Source organism: Sus scrofa, chromosome 16 (genome assembly GCF_054392235.1).
Source record: "Sus scrofa isolate SSC_HxYL_T2T_F1_AM1 chromosome 16, Sscrofa_HxYL_maternal_Yorkshire_Landrace_v2.0, whole genome shotgun sequence".
NCBI lineage: Eukaryota > Metazoa > Chordata > Mammalia > Artiodactyla > Suidae > Sus > Sus scrofa.
Genome location: NC_139398.1, coordinates 46787714 through 46801691, shown reverse-complemented (window position 1 = coordinate 46801691; position 13978 = coordinate 46787714). Strand labels below are relative to the sequence as shown.

General features: G+C 35.6%; 1 protein-coding gene across 31 annotated transcripts in view; it reads left to right on the top strand.

Annotated features, from left to right (window-relative positions):
- SLC38A9 (solute carrier family 38 member 9) overlaps positions 1 to 13978 on the top strand; it is a 118625-nt gene that overhangs the window by 52263 nt on the left and 52384 nt on the right. For all 31 annotated transcript variants that reach the window (XM_085002252.1, XM_085002250.1, XM_085002255.1 and 28 more), the window contains 3 exons: positions 3030 to 3089; positions 6116 to 6310; positions 8169 to 8276. In XM_085002252.1, the coding sequence (XP_084858378.1) occupies positions 3030 to 3089; positions 6116 to 6310; positions 8169 to 8276 (363 nt within the window). The remainder of the gene's footprint in view (positions 1 to 3029; positions 3090 to 6115; positions 6311 to 8168; positions 8277 to 13978) is intronic.

Below are 13978 nucleotides of genomic sequence, written 5' to 3'. Positions count from 1 at the left end.
GTAAATCCACTTTGAGTTTTATATTTAGATAGTTATGTCATCCATGAATAATGAAAACATCTTCCTATATAGTTATTATTTTTTAAATAATTCATAGATACATTTATCTTTTTTAAACTGTAAAGTTGTATAGGTGCAGTGTTCGTAGACATCCTTATATTGTTCCTGAGGAAATCTAATGTTTCACCATTAAATATTATGTTGGTTGTAGGATCTTGGTTGTACCTTTAGTAATTTAATGATGTTCCAGCCTATTGTTTTCTTAATGATTTTTATTGATGTGTGCTGGATTTCATCAAATATTTAATCTGTATCTCTTAAAATGATTGTAAAGCTTTTCTCCTTTAAATTCACCATATTAACAATTTAAAGGAGAAAAGCTTTACAATCATTTTATATATTTAGTCACTTATAATGGAACATGATAATGTGAGAAAAAAGAATCTATTCATGTGTGTAATTGAGTCACCATACTATACGGTAGAAAATTGACAACACTGTAAACCAGCTATAATGAGGAAAAAATAAAAAACATTATTTTTTAAAAAAATCTGAAAAAAAATTAATTATTAATATGGTGAATTCTGTGCATATATTTTGTAATATTTAAATCATTCTTGGCATTCCCATCATGGCTCAGTGGAAACAAATCTGACTAGCATCCTTGAGGATGCAAGTTCGATCCCTGGCCTTACTCAGTGGCTTAAGGATCCAGTGTTGCCGTGGGCTGAGGTGTACGTCGCAGATGCAGCTTGGATCCCATGTTGCCGTGGCTATGGTGTAGCCCGGCACCTTTAGCTCTGATTTGACCCTAGCCTGGGAACCTCCATGTGCCATGGGTGTGGCCCTGAAAAGACAATAATAATAATAATAATCAATCAATCATTGTTATGTTCTGGGATAAACATAAATTAGTTTGTAAGTCATGGTGTATTTTTTAAATTTTCCTACTGAATTTAGTTTACTTATGGAAGGAGTTGGACTAATATTTAGGACATTCGTGTCTTTTCGTAAGAGTTATTGGCCTAGAGTTTTTTTCTTTCTCATATTGTCCTTATTGAGCCTTGGTGTATTAGGGTTGCTATGACAGATTACCATAAACTATTTCTCTTAAAACAAGAGAAATTTATTCTCTCATGGTCCTGGAAACTAGAAGTCTGAAATCAAAGTGTGTATAGGGCCCTCTGCTTCCTCTGAAGCCATTAGAGAAGAAGCCTTCCTTGCCTCTTCCTAATTTCCTAGATTGCTGGCAGTCCTTGGCATTCCTTGTCCTGTAGCTACATCATTCCGGTTTCAGCCTGTATCTTCACATGGTCATCTCCCTTCAGTGTCTTTGTGTCCAAATGTTCCTGTTCTTTTTAAGACCTTGAAAAACGTATGGTCTCCAAATGAGACAGGTTGGGAGGGTAGGGGGATGCCCTGAGGGTGGGATGGAAATGCTATAAAATTTGGTTGTGACATGCGGGGGCGGGGGGGGGGGGGAACTAGATTATTTTTACATGAGAGATTCTATTATAAAATTGACAAAACTTAAAAAAAAAAAAAACAGGACACTAGTCATTGAATTTAAGCCCTACCCTAATCCAGTATAACCTAATCTTAACCTGATTATATCTGCAAACTGATTCAAAGTAAGGTCACATTGGACATAGATTTGGGGCAAGGTTCCTGGTGGACATAGATTTGGGGTAAATACTATACAACCCAGTATTTGGTATAGAGGTTTTCTAGCCTTATATAAGTCTTTGACATCAGAAATTACATAAAGATTTATAACCTCCAATCTCTAATAATTCCTGGAGATACTGTAAAAATCTAGAGCACTATTTTATCTTGAGAAGCATATAATGGAGGTAAATAATTACATATTAATCTTACTTTATGACTTAAAATCTAGCATTTTTTACTATCTAAGTTTTACATCAATTTTATTATTGCTTACTGAGGTTATAAAAGGTTAACAAAGTAAATTTCCTCAGGCAAGTAAGAATATATATATATATATATATATATGCTCTCGGGTATCTGCATATGCATATATATATATATATATATACACACACATACACTCAGGTATCTGCATATGCTTTTTATTTTGCTACTACCTTTAGTATATCTTAGTAGTACTGAGAGTTCTCATTTGTGGTTCAGTGGGTTAAGCACCCCACAATGTCTCTGTGAAGATGCAGGTTTGAGCTCTGGCTTCACTCAGTGGGTTAAAGATCTGGTGGTGTGTGGCTGCAAGCTGTAGCATAGGTCACAGATACAGCCATTTCTAGTGCTACCATGGCTGTAGCATAGGCCGCAGTTGCAGCTCCAGAGCAACCCCAACCTGGGAGCTTCCATATGCGGTAGGTACGGCCATAAAAAGAAAAAAAACAAAAAAAAAACCTTAATGGTGCATGTGAACAATAATTACAATATAGCCTTCAGTTTATAAAAAGCATGTCCTATGCTTTGTAAAAACTTTAGGCGATTTTCCAGATAAATTCAGCTGTTGAGTCTTGGCTTTCCCCCTTTTGCAGACTTTAGCACTTTACTATATATTTTATAATTATACTTATATAAATTAGTGTGAATATGGGGGGTGTTGCACATTATGTTGCTTTCAGGGCTTTTAGCTAAATTCAGCCTTGTGGTAGTTTTTTTTAATAACATTTTCAGAGTTCTCTGGTGCCCTAGCAGGTAAGGACTCGGCATTGTTACTGCCGTGGCTCGGGTTCAGTCCCTGGCCCAGGAACTCCCACATGCCACAAGTATGGCCAAAAAATAAAAAATAAAAATAAAGAATTCTTCAATCATGTAAAAATTTTCCACTCTGGGACTCTGACACCAATGACACTATTCTTATACTAGAAAAACCTTAAGAAGGTGAAGCTGTCTTAATGAAATAGTCTTGGTTCAATGTGCTAGGGTAGTATTACCACACTGTAGATAATAAATGATTCTTATAGATAAAATGCTTTAGAGGGTGATTGATTTAGCATCTTTCATTTGGCATTAAACTATATTTTCCCCTTAATTTTTAGATTTTATTCATCACATTAATGACACAGATGCTGTACCAGGTACCAATGATAGCAACCCTGGTAAGTAGTTTGGAATTGAAAGTTTGACTTGTTTCTATATTCATATTCTTGCTTCAAAAAGGATTTAAGATAAAAGTCATAACTTTATTTTAGGTAAATGACTGCACAAAATCATTATGTTAACTAAGCCACTATTAAATTGTTAGTAGTCAATATGTTAAAAAAAAAAACTCCGCAAAAATTTGTGTTAATGTGAATTAAACAATATTTACTTTGTATTATACAGTTCACAGTTATAATTCACATCTATAGTATCCATATTTACCTATAACCAGTACATATTTTCAGGAAGCTATATCACTGCTGATTATCTTGGAAGTCTAGAACCATAGTTCTCAGCTTAACTTAGTTTCAGACATTTATTATTTTAGTTACTAATATTTAAGGTATTTCCTAATAATGAACCAAGGTTAGTAAATATGGAAAAATAAATTGAAGACTTGGCCAAAAAAAAAAATCTTGATTTCTTAGAAAAGTTTCCTTTAATTAATTTATTAAAAATAAACATTTGTGACCTATAGGTTTATCCACTATGGCAGTCACAGAAAAAGTGAAGAGGAAAGCTAATGTAACCTGATTAACAATTATACTGTTAACCTTGAACATCACCTAAAACTTTCATGTATTTAGGTTTCAGAGACACTGCATTGATATCATTTTAATGGAGGAATATATTGATCATTAAGAGGACAGTTCATTCAGTACATATTTATTAAGTCTTTTATGGGTCAAGAACTGTTCTAAGCTCTGGGAGAAAACAGACAAACCAAGAGTTTCTCCTCTAATGAAGCATATACTCCAATGTTCGCTATTCAGTATCTTACTTTACCCCATAGTTAAACTGATTAACCTGTCATTTGTTAACACTAAAAAATGAGTGAAGTACCAAATTTTATTTCTGTGAACACATACACACTTTTGAATAATTATACTATAATATATTTTAAAATATAACCCTTGTCCCTTACCTCAGAATTTTCAAAAGACTAAGTAATTTCTCTTCTAATTGCCTTAAAAGAGAAATTCAGGAGTTCCCATTGTGGCTCAGCAGGCTAAGAACCTGATGTAGTTTCTGTTGAGGATGCAAGTTCAATCCCTGGCCTCACTCAGTGGGTTAGGGATCCAGCATTGCCGCAAGCTGCAGGGTAGGTCACAGATGAGGCTCAAATCTGGTGTCGCCATGGCTATGGTGAAGTCCAGCAGCTGCAGCTTTGATTCAACCCCTAGCCTGGGAACATCTATATGTTTCAGGTTTGGCCCTAAAAAGAAAAAAAAAAGACAGAGAGAGAAATTCATTTTACTATAGTTATTCTGGTATCAATTAATGAAACTAGTTTATTAATATCTAATAGGATTTTTTCAGTAGGGAGTGAGTCACTTTTATTGTTGAGCTCATAAATATCATAATTACACTGATAATTTGGAGAGCACCATCAGCAAAGTCAGTTTACTTTGCATCGTAATATCCTATGTCGATAGTAGCACTTCTTGATTCTGTTTATTTTGAACAGTATGTTAAATACTGAGACTATGAAACAATCCATCTCAGTTAATGTTAAAAAAATTACAGCTGACATTTGTTGGATACATATTGTGCACAGTCATTGTTCTAAATGTTTTACAGCAACTCTGTAAGGTAGGTACTGTTCTCTCCATTTTCTATGCTGAAAGAAGTTACTGACTTCCCCAGGGTTACATAGCTATTAAGCGACAGAGTCAAGATTCTTTTTTCAGTCAGCTTACTCCCATAGCCTATGCTCTTTACCACTGTAATTATTAGCACAAGAGAAAGTCAAGTTAATTTACTTCTGTTCGTACCATAGAAGAAAACGGTACATGTTCCAGTGCTAAGAAAGAAGACGAAAGAAAACAGTGTTAAGCTTTGTGGCATGCCAAATAATGGGTAGAGAATAAAATTGTTGCTCAGCATTTTTCATTAGTATTAAACATTCTTTATAAAGAGCTGATTTTTAGCAAAATTACTATTATGAAATTAGAAACACGGTGAGAATGATTTGTATTCTCTCTGCTAACAGAAGAAATTGCCACTTGTAGATCAGTGTTAGAAAAAATATACATTAGGATGTCCCTGGTGGCCTAGTGTGTTAAGGATCTGGCTTTGTCACTGCTGTGGCACAGGTTTGATCCCAGGCCTGGGAACTTTTACGTGCTGTGGGCATAGCCAAAAAAAAAGTTATGCTCACTTCCCAATTCTCTGGATATCATCTGGGCCCTTAAACTGCTATAAGACGTGATAAACATCTGGGAGAATTACTCTGGATTGCTGGAATTCAAGATTCTTAAACTGTAAGCAATAATTAGGTTTTAACGGTACCATGGAAGCTGTTTCAATGGTGTCTTCTTTTTATTCCAAACCCACAGATTTTGTTTCTTGTTAGAAGAAGCCTGTTTTTTGGCTTTGTATGGGTTTATTTAGCACCACAAACAATTACCTTGAATGATATTTCTTATATTATTGTATAAATAAAATCAAATATTATCCAACCCAGTATTTTCTCTCTGGCAATGGAACCAAAGGATATTTGGTAGGACAATTTAATAGTTTCCAGTAAAAGCTAAAGCTATACCTCAAAATTTTCTGACATTCTCCTACCTTTAATTATTTATAGGTAAAAAATTTCTAATATCGCTGTATATGAATAGATAAACAACAAGGACGTACTGTGTTGCACAGGGAACTATATTCAGTATCTTGTAATAACCTATAGTAGAAAATAATCCAAAAAGGACTGTGTGTGTATATGCAGGTATATGTATATCTGAATCAATTTGTTGTAATCTGAAACTAACACATTATAAATCAACTATACTTCAATAAAAAATAAATGAAAAACAAGTAATCATAATATATCTAAATAGAATCATCTATTTTTTTTTTTTTTTCTAGAAAAGAGAAACTTAGCATTCATGGTAAAAACTGAGGTTGGTAGAGCAGGTGTCAGTCTCAGGAGTAGTTGTTTTCTGTTCTTTGTTGCCTTCTCTAATCTGATACTTCTCTTTTGCAGTGATTTGTCCAAGTGCCAGTAGTAGTAACCATCCTGACAATGGCTCTATGATTTTCTACGCCAATGACACGGGACTCCAACAGTTTGAAAAGTGGTGGAATAAGTCCAAGACAGTGCCCTTTTACCTTATAGGGCTCCTCCTGCCACTGCTCAATTTCAAATCTCCTTCATTTTTTTCAAAATTTAATATCCTAGGTAAGCTGAGGCACTATGTTATAGAGCCTCTGTGCAGTAGAATATGTGCTGGATTCTTTAGAAATATGGTCTGACTGGAGAAACAGTTACCTTGCAAGCCTGTTTATCTATGTTTAATTTGTTCATTCATCTGTTACCCTGCTTTTGGGTTTTCTTCATGGAGTTTAGCACAAAGAAAAAATACAGATCACCATTTCAAGTCCTTTTCTAAAATGAGTTACTGGGATTCCCATTCTAGCCTTACTGAACAACTAGTCCCCAATTCCTCCAAGAGTACAACTAGAGGAAGTAGACCAGGATTTCAGAAGGAGAAATCCAAAGTGGTATTTTAGGAGTTTTTAATTCTAAGGGTTGGAAATATTAGAATTTACTATGGGAAGTTATGGAGTATTTTTTTCCTACAGTTTTAATTTAAGAATATAGCACAGAATTATCCCTTGACTTTTAAGCTAGAATATCGCTCTCTAACTCAAGCTCCTTAGGTTTATTCTGCTTTTGCTCTTGTCCTCAGTGCTTTTCCTTTCTTAGAACACTGTTGCCTCCTCAAAGGAACAGACTTCTTTTTGTGAGACCTGTTTTTCAAAAACTTCTGAAATCATCAAAGAAATTTCAGACCAGGAACCCCTGTGAAAGCTCAGATCTGGCTTACTAAAAAAAGTGTATCATTTATAAAGAATTGATAACTCCAACTAGACAACAGGATTTCACCTCCTCACTATCTGTCTCAACTCCTCATAGGCAGCCTAGAGTATAAAATAGTTAAATTACCCATCATATCAAAGACCAAAGGAGGAGGTAAGAGTGTTTCTCTATACCTCTGGCTCACAACAGCATTCCCTGTAAGACCACCACAGGCACACACAGAAAATGAGGAGTTGTGGTTATGTAAGCTTCAGCCTCTTGTTTTCATTCTTTCCAAATCAGCTAACCTCCAAACCCACAGTGGAGCTTATACAGCTCATTTGTGGTTTCCTGATTTGCTTGCCTACTTTCCTATGGAACAGATCTTTAAAAGTTAGCATAGAAGAATTTGCTTAATTGGGCAGAATAATCATTAACTTCTAACTAGGTTAATTATTCTCTACTTCCTTAAGGATATTCTGCTTTCACCCTTTTTCTTGGTATTTTCCCTTATAAAACTGCATGTGGTTTCCTAAAGTCCTCTAAATTCTAGACTACTGAACAAGTCCTGAAATTCTGAATGCCCATTTTACCCTGTGTATAAATACCTGTGAGTAGAATCTGGAATTTCCCCTTCTAGCAGGTCGTACTGCAAAATCAAAACCTCATCTACATAATAAAAAAAAAAAAAAACCTCCTCTAGGTACTAGAACAGATTGTTTATGGATTATGGCTTATTGCCTTTCTCAAGTAAGTTAATGATCCACGTTTATTTTATTACTTTACTTTCTATCATCTTATACTAAATATTTTGAAAGACTTTTGCAACTTACTGACTGTCTCTAATAGTTCCAGTGCAAAGAATAACAGTTAGTTTCAGGTTGTTTTTTCTTTTCTATGTTACCCTACAATTTTGTAATGGACTCTGTGCTTATATCTTCCACTAAACTCAGCTCATAAGTCAAGTAGGCAATTTTGCATTTGGCAATATATGAGCTACTTGAAGAAGAACTATATGAGCTACTACAGTTCTTCTTAGGCCTACTGCATAGCTTTTTGCTTTGTTTTCTGATACCTCATGTAGCTTGTTTCTGTTCTTTAGATCTCACCTGGGTTTTAGGGGGCATACCAATGAAGGTAATAATTTCCCAAACTTTGCTGAGAGTATAGAAACAAAGTTTGATTTCAAAATATTTATAAAACACACAAAGCTGATTTTCTGAATTTTTCTTTACAGGCACAGTGTCCGTTCTCTATTTGATTTTTCTTGTCACCTTCAAGGCTTTTCACTTGGGATTTCATTTGGAGTTTCATTGGTTTTTGCCAACAGAATTTTTTGTCCCAGGTGAGCTCTTTTCACTAAGTAAAGAATTAATAAATTACAATAATGTGGTCTTAAGTTAACTATTGTTACTATAAAACAAGTAATGGTATTTTTGTGTATGTGTGTGTCTTTTTAGGGCCACACCTGCAGCATATGGAGGTTCCCAGGCTAGGAGTCGAATCAGAGCTGTAGCTGCCAGCCTACTCCAGAGCCACAGCAATTCAGGACCGAGCCGAATCTGCAATCTACATATACCACAGCTCATGGTCATGCCAGATCCTTAACGCACTGAGCAAGGCCAGGGATCAAACCTGTGTCCTCATGGATCCTAGTCGGTTTCATTAACCACTGAGCCATGACTGGAACTCCGTGTAATGGTATTTTTTATGATGAGCATTTTTATTAATGCTGTTAAGCTGAAAAAAAAGGAGTACAGTTGAAATTGCTCTGGTTTTCTTGCAGTTAAGGATAACCAGGAGCCTTTCTCACCTCTGTATGGGAGATAAAGTTACAATGCAATTGAAAAATCAAGAACTCATTCTCTAGACTTTTCTGAGAAAACATAACCCTAGAATTTCAGAGACTTAAAAATAGTCAATGATAAATGTACAGATAATACTGGTAATTAACATCATTGTTCCTTGTATTTTTTTTAATATTGCTAATTTATCAGGCTAATTAAGATGATTACTAAGTGTTCCCTCCCTCCTTTTTTTTTTCCTTTTTTATGGTTATAACTTGACAATTTCTTTTTTTTTTCCATTGTTTTTAATTGAAATGTAGTTGACTTACAATGTTGTATTAACAATTTCTTAAGTTTCATCCAAGTTTTAGAAGATTTTGGACATGATAGAAATACCATGAAGCAATGAATGGATAATGCTAAATGAGGAGACAAACTAGAAAATAAAGTGACTATTATGCTCATATCTTAAAAACTAATAAGGGGAAAGTAGTACAAAATTCTGTTGTTGGTTTAGAAAGATTGCTTTCTTTCCATTCTTCAGCTGTAGATTCTACCAGTGTAGAATTTCAAGTCTCTATTCAATACGTAATATTACTTTAAAGTCTGCAATTACAGCTGTCTACCACTCCTTTTGTTTCTTTTGTTATACTATTCCTGAATTTTCCAGGTGTGTTGAGTTGATGGTGATTGGAGGCTGTTGTTTATATTACCATGGTTACTTGTTTTCAGACCATCTGGATGCATTAGCTTTGAATAATTTTTTTAATGACCACACCCACACCCATACAGAAGTTTCCAGGCTAGGGGTTGAATCTGAGCCACAGTTGTGACCTACACTGCAGCTGTAGCAACGCCCATCCTTTAACCCACTGTGTCAGGCCAGGGATCAAACCCATGCCTCCATAGCAACCTGAGCCACTGCAGTAGGATTCTTAACCTACTGTGCTACAGCAGGAACTCTTGTTTTTTGTTTTTTGTTTTTTTTTTCTGTTAGAGACCCTCAAAGACTAAAAAGTGTAAATTCAGGATAAAGGAAGTACTAGGGCTTGAAAGGCATCCTTCTCTCCCAGATTTTATTTAAAATTGGACAGTGATGAAAATGGCAACTTTAAGCTACTTCTTCCTAATTAATAAAAATAGTCTAGGATGTTATTTTCTAAAAGTAGATCCATACTGGTTTATATTAAGAGCATTAGTGATAAAAATTTCTTCTAATGATAGAACTTTAGAGATAAAAATGAAAGAAAGGGAGAGTATAAACAGTTATTTAGAAGACTGAAAAGAGAACATATTTAAATAGATATCAAGCCATTTATTTCACTTTACTTCATTTCTAAATGATGTGAAGGGAGAACCATTAGGACTAAAAGATGTTTGTATAAACATTTATGGTCTGAAGTTACACTATTTTGGTTGAAGAATTTGTCAAGAATGAAAATAAGTCATAAGTATTTTTCAGTAAAGACTAGTTAAAAATCAGAGAATGTTGGAGGGTGTGAATCTTTACTATCCTGATGAAGAATTCCCATAAACTTCTGGTTCTAACTGAATTTTTATGTACAATCCTTACTGTACATAAGTACATAATTTACTGTACTGTAAATAATTTTTCATCTCAATGAATTTTATTACATTTATAATTGTACAATGATCATCACAACCCAATTTTATAGCATTTCCGTCCCAAAGCCCCAGCGCATCCCCCCACCCTCCAACCTATCTCATCTGGAAACCATAAGTTTTTCAAAGTGTGTGAGTCAGCATCTGTTCTGCAAAGAACTTGATTATGTCCTTTATTTAGATTCCACATGTGAGTAATAGCATATGATGTTGGTGTCTCACTGTCTGACTGACTTCACTTAGCATGATAATTTCCAAGTCCATCCATGTTGCTGTAAGTGCCATTATTTCTTTTCTTTTGATGGCTGAGTAATATTCCATTGTGTATATGTACCACATCTTCTTTTTCCACTCCTCTGTCTATGGACATTTAGGTTGTTTCCATGTCTTGGCTATTGCAAATAGTGCTACAGTGAACATTGGAGTACATGTATCTTTTCAAGTCATGGTTTTCTCTGGATAGATGCCCAGGAGTGGGATTGCTGAATCAAATGTTAATTCTATTTTTAGTTTTCTGAGAAATCTCCATACTGATTTCCACAGTGGTTGCACCAGTTCACATCCCCACCAAGAGTGTAATAGGATTCCCTTTTCTCCATACCCTCTCTAGCATTTATTGTTTGTAGACTTTTGGATGATGGCCATTCCAGCCAGTGTAAGGTGGTACCTCATAGTGGTTTTGATTTGCATTTCTCTTAATAATTAGTGATGTTGAACATCTTTTCATGTGTTTTTTGGCTATCTGTATGTCTTCTTTTGAGAATTGTCTGTTTAGATCTTCTGCCCATTTTTTGATGAGGTTGTTTATTTTTTTGGTATTGAGCTACAGAAGGTGTTCATAAATTTTGGAGATTAATCTCTTGTCAGTCGATTCATTTGCAAAGATTTTCTCCCATTCCGTGGGTTGTCTTTTTGTTTTGTTTAGGGTTTCCTTTGCCATGAAGAAATTTTTAAGTGTAATTAAGTCCCATTTGTTTATTTTTGTTTTTATTGCTATTACTCTAGGAGGTGGATCTGAGAAGATATTGCTGTGGTTTATGTCAGAGAGTGTTTGGCCTATGTTTTCCTCTAAGAGTTTTATAGTATCTGGTCTTATATTTAGGTCTTTAATTCATTTTGAGTATGTTTTTGTGTATGGTGTTAGAAAGTGCTCTAATTTCAATCTTTTCCATGTGGCTGTCCAGTTTTCCCAGCACCACTTGTTGAACAGGCTGTCTTTTCTCCATTGTATATTCTTGCCTCCTTTGTCATAGATTAGTTGACTGTAGGTACGTGGGTTTAGTTATGGGCTCTCTATCCTGTTCCACTGATCTATATTTCTGTCTTTGTGCTAGTACCGTATGGTTTTGATGACTATAGCTTTGTACTATAGTCTGAGGTCAGGGAGCCTGATTCCTCCAGCTCCATTTTTCTTTTTCAGGATGTCTTTGGCTATTCTTGGTCTTTTGCGCTTCCAAACAAACTGTAAAATATTTTGTTCTAGTTCTGTGAAAATGTAAATAAATTTTCTAAAAATTTATCAGTTCAGTAGATTCCATCACTCTTCTTCCCAAATAATTAGAAAAATGAGAAAAATCTACTTATCTATTTTATCCTTTCCTTTCCTGCCTACTCAAGAACTTTATTTTTGCAGTTACTCTTTCTTTTTCCTTAATCATCAGATTTTTTTCCTACTGAACTATTCCTACCAGTATATGAACCTATTACCCGGTCTAAAAATGAAAATGCATATGACCCCAAATTCCCCTCTAGCTATTGCTTCCTTTTAAAGAGAAACTTTTTGTCAGAGTTGCCTCTGCTTACTGTCTCCACTTCTTCTGTTGTACCTTGCACTCACTAATGTGAGTCTCTTGCTCCAGTCACTCCATCTTTCCAAATCCAATGACCAAATCTCACACTTCTTCTTACTCAACTTATCAGCAGCATGGAGCACATTTAGTCACTCCTTCCATGTTAAGACCCTTTACTTAACTTCTAAAACTCCATTGTCTCTTGATTATTTTCCATAACTCTTCCTTCTCATATCTCTGACATCTAAATGATAGAGTCATCCAGGATTTAGTACTCAACTGCTCTTCTCTCTACCTTTATTCCCTAAATAACGTCATCTACTCACCTGGCTTTATATATTGTCTGTATAGTGACTAGTTCCAATTTTTTATCTCTGGCCCCAATCTCTCCACTGAAATCCATACTCACATATCTACCTGCACTTTCTGCATCTCCACTTGGATGTCCACTTTATATACTTAATGTATAAAAACCAAGTATTTGTTTTCTTCTTCATCCACCCCCTCCCACAAGTCTGCTTATTAACCTTCTCTTCTCCCAGGCTTTGATGGAAAACCAAAGTATATAATATTTATTTACCTTACTTCTTCTTTTCTTTTAGAGCTAATGCTTGATTCTTTTTTTTTTTTTTTTTTTTTTTTTTTCCTTAGGGCCACACCTGCAGCACATGGAGGTTCCCAGGCTAGGGGTCAAATTGGAGCTGCAGCTGCCACCCTACACCACAGCCACAGCAATGCAGGATTCAAGCTGCACCTGCAACTTACACCACAGCTCATGGCAACGCTGGATCCTTTACCCACTGAATGAGGCCTGAACCTATATCCTCATGGATACTAGTCAGGTTCGTTTCTATTGAGCCACGACAGGGACTCCTAATGCTTGATTTTTAGTTGTTCTCTCTTTCTTTCCTAAAAGTAGTATGGTAAAAATTCACTAGGAGTCCCTTGTGGCATAGCAGGTTAAGAATCCGGCATTGTTACTGCAATGACCCAAGTCATTGGTTCATTCCTTGGCTTGGGAATTTCCACATGCAGGCATGGCCAAAAAAAAAAAAAAAAAAAGGGAATTCCTATTGTGGCTTAGCAGTTACAAACCCAGCTAGTATCCATGAGGACACGGATTTGATCCCTGGCCTCAATCAGTGGGTTAAGGGTCCATGTTGCCATGAGCCATGGTATAAGTTGCAGACATGGCTCAGATCTGGTGTTGCTGTGGCTGTGGTGTAGGCCAGCAGCTGCAGCTCCTATTTGCCCTCTATTGTGGATACTTACATATGCTGTGGGTGCAGCCCTAAAAAAAAAAGACAGAAGTTTTTTTAAAAAAAGAAAAGTTGGTGGACTTTCTTTTCTCATTTCTACTTTTTACACTAAGAAATCCCCTGAGATGGGTTGTTCTCTACTTTGCCATCTACTTTGCCTAGATGCAATACTGTTTTTCAGTAAATCATAGTCTTTTTGTACATAAAAGCAATTTTTTTTTCTTTTTAGGGCCACACTTGCAGTATATGGAAGTTCCTAGGCTAGGGGTCAAATCAAAGCTGCTGCTGCTGGCCTACACCACAGTCACAACAACACTGGATCTGAGCCCCATCTGTGGCCTATGCTGAAGGTTGTGGCAACACCAGATTCTCAACCCACTGAACAAAGTCAGGGATTGAACCCACATCCTCATGGATACTAGTCAGGTTCTTAACCCCACTGAGCCACTATGGGAATTGCTCATTCTTCTGTTAACAGATTTCGACAGAAATTGGCAGTGCTTTTAAAATGTTATTGTATTATTTTTATTTCAAAGTAACTTTGTGTTTATTGTAGAAAATTTAGAGGATATAGGTAAGTGATTAAAT